Here is a 9,588-nt window from a genome sequence, read left to right as displayed (position 1 = left end):
AAGCAGTGGTATCAACGCAGAGTACTAATGAGATTCTTGCGATTAAAATGACACGAAACACGACATAAATCGGATAATTTTTAATCAATTATATAATTACAATTATGATTACTTATTACTTAAAAATTATCCGATTTATGTCGTGTTTCGTGTCATTTTAATCGCAAGAATCTCATTAATCCATTATAATTATTTTTATACAGATGAAATGGAAAATACAAGTTTCACTTTTTATTTAAAAGATGTTTATATTTTGTAGATAAGAAAAGATCCCCGATACTGGAGAGTCGACAAAAGCGAGAGCGAGAAAGAATGAAGGAGTAAGTGAGATGACAAACATGAAAGAGTTCCGAAGCCTCGCTCGCGTGACTCCTTCTATGTGTAATCTTTCACGTATATATGTCATCTTACTATAGAAAATAAAATTTTTGTATTTCGCATTTTATATATCTGAAAATAATTGTAATGGATTAATTAAATTTTTGCGATTAAAATGACACGAAACGCGACATAAATCGGATTATTTTTAATGAAATCAGTAATCATAATTTTAATTACATAATTGACTAAAAATTATCCCATTTATGTCGTGTTTCGTGTCATTTTTAATCGCCAAAATTTCATTAAAGTATCATAATTATTTTTGGATATATAAAATAAGAAAATAATAATTTTAAAATATTTATTTGGACAAGTCACAGCTATCGGATGAGGCTTTCAAATTTTCACTGCAGAGACAGCAAATTTTTTATACAAACCATAAAGTTTGTGTTATATGATTTACTATATATACATATTTGATACATATTTATGTACATATGTAAGTGTAACATAAATGACAGTATTGATACAATAAATATCGGTACGACTAGTAGCCGCACGTGGTAAGTGCAGGCTTGTTCGTTACCGCATACACTCGGGTTCGAACCCGAGTAAGGCGTGAGTCGCCGCTATCTGCAGATAATACCCCCCCGTATAATCCCCATAGTCCGCATCATCTGGATATGTGCCCGCATCATCTGGATATGTGCCCCCCGCATCGTCCGCACCATCCGGATATGTACCTGCGCTAATATGCGCAGGTACACTTTTGCAATTTTTTTTTTTTTTTTTTTCAATATAATGTAATTGCTAAATTAATTTTATACATAAAAACATTATTTGTATTTTACGAAAACATTATGTAAAATTAATTATATGGATTATTCTGTATAATAATTGTATTATCTTTGTATATTACACATTATATGCTATATACAAGGTGTCCCTTAAAATTTCGAAATTTAAATTTTGCAATGGAATTATTCTGGAAATATTAAATAACATAAATTTTTATCAATTTATTTTTAACCAGTATTTTCTAAAATGTAATAGCTTTTACTTTACAACTTACGATTTAGATTATCGCCTGTGATTCATGCGTCTAATAATTGATAACCGAGCATTTTACTTATTCTATATACAATAATTAATTGATAAATTACCAAATTTTAATATCAATCTTGTTACTAATAAAATACTAATAACATATAAATATTATATACTTTCATTTTTATATGAAGTTCCCAACTTTTTATTATCAACTTTTTAATATCAACATATCTAAAACAAAAATAAAATAATTAATTAATCAATTGAATGCCGAAATTATTTTGTAATATGCTGATAACGCGTGTGTATTTATATATATATATATATATATTTTTTAATTTTTATATATATTTATATGTTATTAGTATTTTATTAGTAACAAGATTGATATTAAAATTTGGTAATTTATCAATTAATTATTGTATATAAAATAAGTGAAACTTTAAATGCTCGGTTATCAATTATTAGACGTAAAGAATCACAGGCGATCATCTAAATCGTAAGTTGTAAAGTGAAAGTTATTACATTTTGGAAAATACTGCTTAAAAATAATTTGATAAAAATTTATGTTATTTAATATTTCCAGAATTATTCCATTGCAAAATTTAAATCTCGAAATTTTAAGGGACACCTTGTATATAGCATATAATGTGTAACATACAAAGATAATACAATTATTATTAATTATACAGAATAATCTAGATAATTCATTTTATATAATGTTTCGTAAAATATAAATAATTTTATGTGTAAAATTAATTTAGCAATATAAAAACAGTGTTTTTATTCGGTTATAGAATATTAATTTATAAAGATAAACATTTATAAAGATGTGCATTAGTTTTCATTTTCATCATAACGCGATATCTATAGCAGTCAGTACGTAAGTATGTATGTCGGGCAGTAAGTCGGCTGTACGCACACACACATGCAAACGGACGTACGCGATCGTATCAGTGCGCGGCAGCTCAGTCTCAGTTCGTCGCGTATGTTTTGTACATACGCGTAACAAGAGATTATCGCTCAACTGTTATAACGCGTTATAACACGAAAGTGAAAAAACTGTTTTTGTGTTTTTAATTTTAAATATATAGTGTGTCCACATAATGGGACAAAAGTGTAGTGAGAAACGCTTGCCTCTCTCTGTCCGCAGACTTTCTTTAAAAAAGATAAGGGTCACAAGGTTAGTAGTATTTATATATAAGGTAAATGTAATACAGATTGACTTGCGTGAAGTTGGCACCCGATTTTAACCAAGTCAAATGTTGAAATTTGTTTCTCATAGAATTTCGCCTGCAGGTGATTGCAGTAATAATTGTTTTGTTTGCAGTTGAAATATAAATATGATAGCGATTTTTAAATGACAGTAAGGAATTAATTTATAATTAGAGCCCAACTGGGCTCAACATCAGATTATAATCTAAAATCGTTTGTAATTGTTTGTGGTACAAGAATTATAAGAAAATCTTTATATCGATCATTCTATTCCGTTGACATTTGATCTTTATATGTACTAACTTGCTATGCGGCGGTTGATTCTTATTTATTTGACTGTTGTACCATTTATCTATTAATTATTTATTTATTTATTTATTATTATTATGTATTTATTTATTTGCGATCATTGATTTATAATATTATGTAAAAGTTATCTATTAATTTTGTTTCGCGCTGAAGAGAGTCTCAAAAAAGACCGAAACATTGGCGAATTTTATTTACATCTAATTTTCTATTGTCAATAAATCTAATTACGTCCTACACACTGCGCTTGCTCCTGATTGCCTACTTTTTGTTAGTTAACATTTCGTAGTTTCACTAATTAATTTGTTGGTAATTTATTTATTTATTTTTCAACTATAAACAAAAATTCTTGTACTACAAACAATTACAAACGATTTCAGATTATAATCTGATGCCAGTTGCGCTCTAGTTATAAATAAATTCCTTACTGTCATTTAAAAATCGCTATCATATTTATATTTCAACTACAAACAAAACAATTATTACTGCAATCACCTGCAGACGAAATTCTATGAGAAACAAACTTCAAAATTTGATCTGGTTAAAATCGGGTGCCAATTTCACGCAAAAAGATTGTACCAACACTTGTCATTGCGTAAAACATAGTAAACTGAATGTAAAAGTCCTTTGCTCTACTCGCTCACGAGAGTTGGCACAATTTTGTATTTTTTATATATATACATGGTGTCCCATCAAAAATGGGCACTCTATTTAATCTTATAAATTAAAAATATTAAATTATAACAAATATTTATGAAATACTTTATTGCGAGCATAGTGATTGCTAACAAAAATGAAAACGGAAAAATATGCATAATATTTTTTTATTAATATATCAATATTTCGATAAAATAAAAGTTATATTCTTTCAAATACAATGATGTATAATGCTAATATTTTACATATTGGCCACACGATATGGCTAATTTCTAATTCGTGTCTTACAGATTGACGTATATCATGTTGTCATTTCATCATAACAATGAGGCAGAAAATAGACTTATCGCATCATCAAAAATGAAAAGATATATGTCACCTGCGAGATTTCAAACCGATAAAATTCGTAAAATATAAAGATAATATGTAAAATATATTAGCATCACACATCATTGTATTTGTCTGAAAAAGTATAACTTTTATTTTATCGAAATATTGATATTAATAAAAAAATATTATGCATATTTTTCCGTTTTCATTTTTGTTAGCAACCACTATGTTCATAATAAAGTATTTCATACATATCTGTTATAATTTAAATTTTTTAATTCATAAGATCAAATAGGCCCACTTTTGATGGGACACCATGTTATATATATATATATATATATATATATATATATATATATAGATTCTAATATGTATGTGTATATAGAATTAAATAATTATATAAAAAAGATGTAAGTAAATAAAATTTAATATTAATTTAAATTAAAGTAAAACGATATAAATAAATATAAATTTAAACATTAAATAAGTCATTTTATTTTATTTTTTTATAAACTCAGGAATTTTATAATCTCAATTCAAAAAATGTTTTTGACAATTTTTCTCCAATTTAAAAAAATTACTAAGAAAGTAAATGTAAAATAATTTTCTAATAATTATTTACAAAAGATATTAGAATAAATTTTTTTCATGATTAATTTTGTAAATAAAATTTAAATTAGCTTTCAGCTACAAGAATACTAAATAAAAAATGGGGGTTTCCATTTAAGATTTTAAAGTTGACTTTCACATGACCTTCAAATGTTTTTCCAAGGTCAAATCATTGTCACCACCTTATGGCCCCCTTGAAGCCACACAACTTTTGTTTGAAACATTTTTCGATTTAACGCAGTGTTTCTGAGATATTTGAGTGGGCCCTTTGGGACACCCTGTATATACATACACATAAAAGGCACATATATATATATATAACAATACATGCACACACACACACATGCCAAATATTATTCCTCTTGGAAAGATATATGGAAAGGCACACACACACACATATATATATATATATATACTTTTATATATATATATATATATATATATATATATATATATATATATAAGTCCATATAAGTAATGTGTGCAATTGTGTTCAAATATGCAATAAAGGCAGACACGTGTCTATGTTATCTATACGCTTAGATACGCTTAGATATGCGTGCGAGGCAATAGAGCAGTAGAAATACACGATGTTGTCCGATTTCATCATATTGAACACAATTCTCTTTCAAATATGCATAAAACATGCAGAAATATTATCGGTAACAGCGGAACTAAAATTATTGATATTATCGATAATTTCGGTCGGTATTATCGAATTTTAGTTACGCTTAGATGAGGGCGCTAACCCGTCGGAGTTCGCTCGTCACTGTTGGATCCCCTTAAGAGACCATATTATGTTCCCCGCGGAAAAGAACGCGGTTTTGCACACCATCGCTCGAGGCTTTACGGGTCAAACGATACAATCCGACACCGTTTCATTGCAAAATTTATTAGATGAAAATGCGCTGAATAAAATTTATAATAATACATTAACAAAAATATGGGATGGTTTTACAACATTTGGTGCAGCGACTGCCGGCGTATTCGGCATTTTTATAATAATAAGAATAATAAAAATTGTATTTGACACACTGATACATGGCTATGCGCTACACGCAGCCTATGGCTGTAGCTTACACTTACTCGGAGCCATTTGGAGCTCTTTCACACATTTATTATTGTATTTGGCGAATAGACCACAACCGCAACCGCAAGTAACTCCCGAAAACCCACCGGAACACACAGACACAAACACAGTACCAAATGCGCCAGCAGAAAGCACGGAACCACCCACTATACCTATAGTGTACACATTTAGAGACCTGCGTGCCAGATTGGACGAATAAATTTCATCATAACTCGTTACTCCGAAATTTAAACTAAGGGGGGTGGTGTGACGTCTCAGCTGCACGTCAAATTTTATTTAAATAATATATTTATTGTTAATACACCCATAAGAGGTGAAAGAAATAAGAATCCGGAGAAAATTATTCGTTCAAGGCAAAGTTCTAACTTGTAAAATAGTATTCATATTTAAGAGTCACCCCGTATATAGCCAATGCTCGAATGCGCCAGCGGGTAACACAGAAATAACCATCATATGTATAAACCATAAGAATAACTAATAATTTATATTTGCATTGCACAAACAGACAGTCGATTCAAACGCTTTAAAAATTGTAATAAATATTATATATATATATAAGTATACAAAAGATCTTTTAATAAAGCATTAAATTCAATTAGAAGATACAAGCGAAAAGTGATCGATGCAAATGTAACGTTATTACGTTTTAACATAATAATTTTAAGTATATATATATATATATATATATATATATATATATATATATATATTCGTTTTAACTTTATATTCATATTAGCTTTAAAAACTTTATATTCGCATATGCGCATACACATATTCTACATAGCATAAGACTTTATTATTAACCATATAGGTAACAATAAGGAACTAGGCATATAAGAATATTCATTATAAAATATTTTATTCACTACAGTATTATAAGAGTTTTATAAGAGCCTTATACTGTACATGGTATGCGGACTAGCCGTCGATCGATATTCTTATCCGCCCGCTCGATAAGATTAGGCCGGACAAACAAGTTGGAATGTTGCGAGGGAACGATATAGCTGTCCTTCTCGCACAGAGATCCCTACCAGCGGCGCTTCCACTTGCCATTGCTCCCGCCCATAGGTCTCCCACCAGCATCAGGAAGTCTTAGGCGAAGCATAGGAAGAATATCCCACCATCTACAAGAGGCGATCCCACTGCAGCATCTCTCCCACCAACACCTGAAGACCGGAGGAGCTCAGTGCAGGTCCGACATCCAGCATTACTATTCCAAACTTCGAACAGCTAACACGACTAGCTCTTCAATATAGTAATCCGGTGTACGCATCGACAAGCTCCGAATTCACAGTTATAAGACTTCCATTCTTGTACTTCGAGTTTCTCTAGCGTTAGCAGACGCTAGTAATATTAATTGCTTAACTTAACTTAAATATAAAATAAAGTGCTATTTTACTCTACATAACTCTACGAATTATTTCAACATCCGGCTACCGATTTATCCTGAATTAGCCGTCATTACCATAATTAAGAGCGCTTATCAGTGATCAACCTGGAGGACCAGCTACACGGAGAATCCAGCATATTAATTATTATTCAGACACATATAGTCATAAGGGTAAGAAGAAACATTACTTATAAATCCTACGCAACCATTGACGGGTTATTAGTCTTATGGTCCCCGGTAAACTGCAGGGTGACCGAAAAAGAAAATAAAATATCTCATTTATAAAGGAAAATTACCCTAAAAATAATTAACATACACTACTCAGATTTATTACTACTATTAGTATTATATGTTCACGTTCTTAGAATAAAGAATAATTTTTTTTATTAACTTCGAACGCTGGGACGTGACAACGCTATGATCGATATGTACGCATGTTTCGTTTGTTCGGAACGTCTTAGTTACGTGTCAGTAAGTGAGATTTGTCGAAAATTCTCGTACAACATCAAGGAAATTGAGGAGAAACGTTTCTCTACCCACAGTGCTTTGACCGCTATTTACACAAGTTTTGTTTGTTTATAACGTCTTAGTTACGTGTCAGTAAGTGAGATTCGTCGAAAATTCTTGTACAACATCAAGGAAATTGAGGAGAAACGTTTCTCTACGCACAGTGCTATGACCGCTATGTACACAAGTTTTGTTCGTTCGGAACGTCTTGTTACGTGTCAGTAAGTAAGATTTGTCGAAAATTCTTGTACAACATCAAGGAAATTGCGGAGAAACGTTCCTCTACGCACAGAGCTGAGATCGCTATGTACGCAAGTTTTGTTAAATCCGAAAGTCTCAGTTACGAGTCAGTATGTGAGATTTGCCGAAAATTATTGTACAACATCAAGGAAACTCAGGAGAAACGATTTCCTGAACTCAGAGCTGATATCGCTATGTAAGCAAGTTTTGTTAGTTCGGAACGTCTCAATTACGTGTCAGTATGTGAGATTCGCCGAAAATTATTGAACAACATCAAGGAAACTCAGGAGAAACGCTTTTCTGTGCACAGAACAGAGATCGCTATGTACGCAAGTTTTGTTCGTTCGGAACGTCTTAGTTACGTGTCAGTAAGTGAGATTTGTCGAAAATTCTCGTACAACATCAAGGAATTTGAGGAGAAACGTTTCTCTACGCACAGTGCTATGACCGCTATTTACACAAGTTTTGTTCGTTCGGAATGTCTTAGTTACGTGTCAATAAAAGAGATTTGTCGAAAATTCTTGTACAACATCAAGGAAATTGAGGAGAAACGTTTCTCTACGCTATGATCGATATGTACGCATGTTTTGTTTGTTCGGAACGTCTTAGTTACGTCTCAGTAAGTGAGATTTGTCGAAAATTCTCGTACAACATCAAGGAAATTGCGGTGAAACGTTCCTCTACGCACGGAGCTGAGATCGCTATGTACGCAAGTTTTGTTAGTTCGGAACGTCTCAGTTAAGTGTCTGTATGTGAGATTTGTCGAAAATTCTTGTACAACATCAAGGAAATTGAGGAGAAACGTTTCTCTACGCACAGTGCTATGACCGCTATGTACACAAGTTTTGTTCGTTCGGAACGTCTTAGTTACGTGTCAGTAAGTGAGATTTGTCGAAAATTCTCGTACAACATCAAGGAATTTGAGGAGAAACGTTTCTCTACGCACAGTGCTATGACCGCTATTTACACAAGTTTTGTTCGTTCGGAATGTCTTAGTTACGTGTCAATAAAGGAGATTTGTCGAAAATTCTTGTACAACATCAAGGAAATTGAGGAGAAACGTTTCTCTACGCTATGATCGATATGTACGCATGTTTTGTTTGTTCGGAACGTCTCAGTTACGTGTCAGTATGTGAGATTTGCCGAAAATTATTGTACAACATCAAGGAAACTCAGGAGAAACGTTTCTCTACGCACAGTGCTATGACCGCTATGTACACAAGTTTGTTCTTTCGGAACGTCTCAGTTACGTGTCTGTATGTGAGATTTGTCGAAAATTCTTGTACAACATCAAGGAAATTGAGAAGAACCGCTTCACGGCAAACATTGTTAAAATCGCTATGTACACAAGTTTTGTTCGTTCGGAATGTCTTAGTTACGTGTCAATAAAGGAGATTTGTCGAAAATTCTTGTACAACATCAAGGAAATTGAGGAGAAACGTTTCTCAACGCTATGATCGATATGTACGCATGTTTCGTTTGTTCGGAACGTCTTAGTTACGTGTCAGTAAGTGAGATTTGTCGAAAATTCTAGTATATCATCAAGGAAATTGCGGTGAAACGTTCCTCTACGCACGGAACTGAGATCGCTATGTACGCAAGTTTTGTTAATTCCGAACGTCTCAGTTACGAGTCAGTATCTGAGATTTGCCGAAAATTATTGTACAACATCAAGGAAACTCAGGAGAAACGATTTCCTGAACTCAGAGCTGATATCGCTATGTAAGCAAGTTTTGTTAGTTCGGAACGTCTCAATTACGTGTCAGTATGTGAGATTCGCCGAAAATTATTGTACAACATCAAGGAAACTCAGGAGAAACGCTTTTCTGTGCACAGAACAGAGATCGCTATGTACGCAAGTTTTGTTCGTTCG

General features: G+C 32.1%; 1 protein-coding gene across 1 annotated transcript in view; it reads left to right on the top strand.

Moving 5' to 3' along the window:
- LOC138932797 (uncharacterized) overlaps positions 1–5,777 on the top strand; it is an 8,070-nt gene extending 2,293 nt beyond the window's left edge. The window contains exon 2 of the mRNA XM_070294972.1: positions 5,271–5,777. Within this exon, the coding sequence (XP_070151073.1) occupies positions 5,271–5,777 (507 nt within the window). The remainder of the gene's footprint in view (positions 1–5,270) is intronic.
- Positions 5,778–9,588: the final 3,811 nt, after the last annotated feature.

Source organism: Polyergus mexicanus, unplaced genomic scaffold (assembly GCF_030449975.1).
Source record: "Polyergus mexicanus isolate NDT 795.1 unplaced genomic scaffold, iyPolMexi1.0 SCAF_4, whole genome shotgun sequence".
Classification (NCBI taxonomy): Eukaryota; Metazoa; Arthropoda; class Insecta; order Hymenoptera; family Formicidae; genus Polyergus; species Polyergus mexicanus.
Note: the sequence above shows the minus strand (reverse complement) of the source record. Positions and strands in the feature narration are given on the sequence as shown.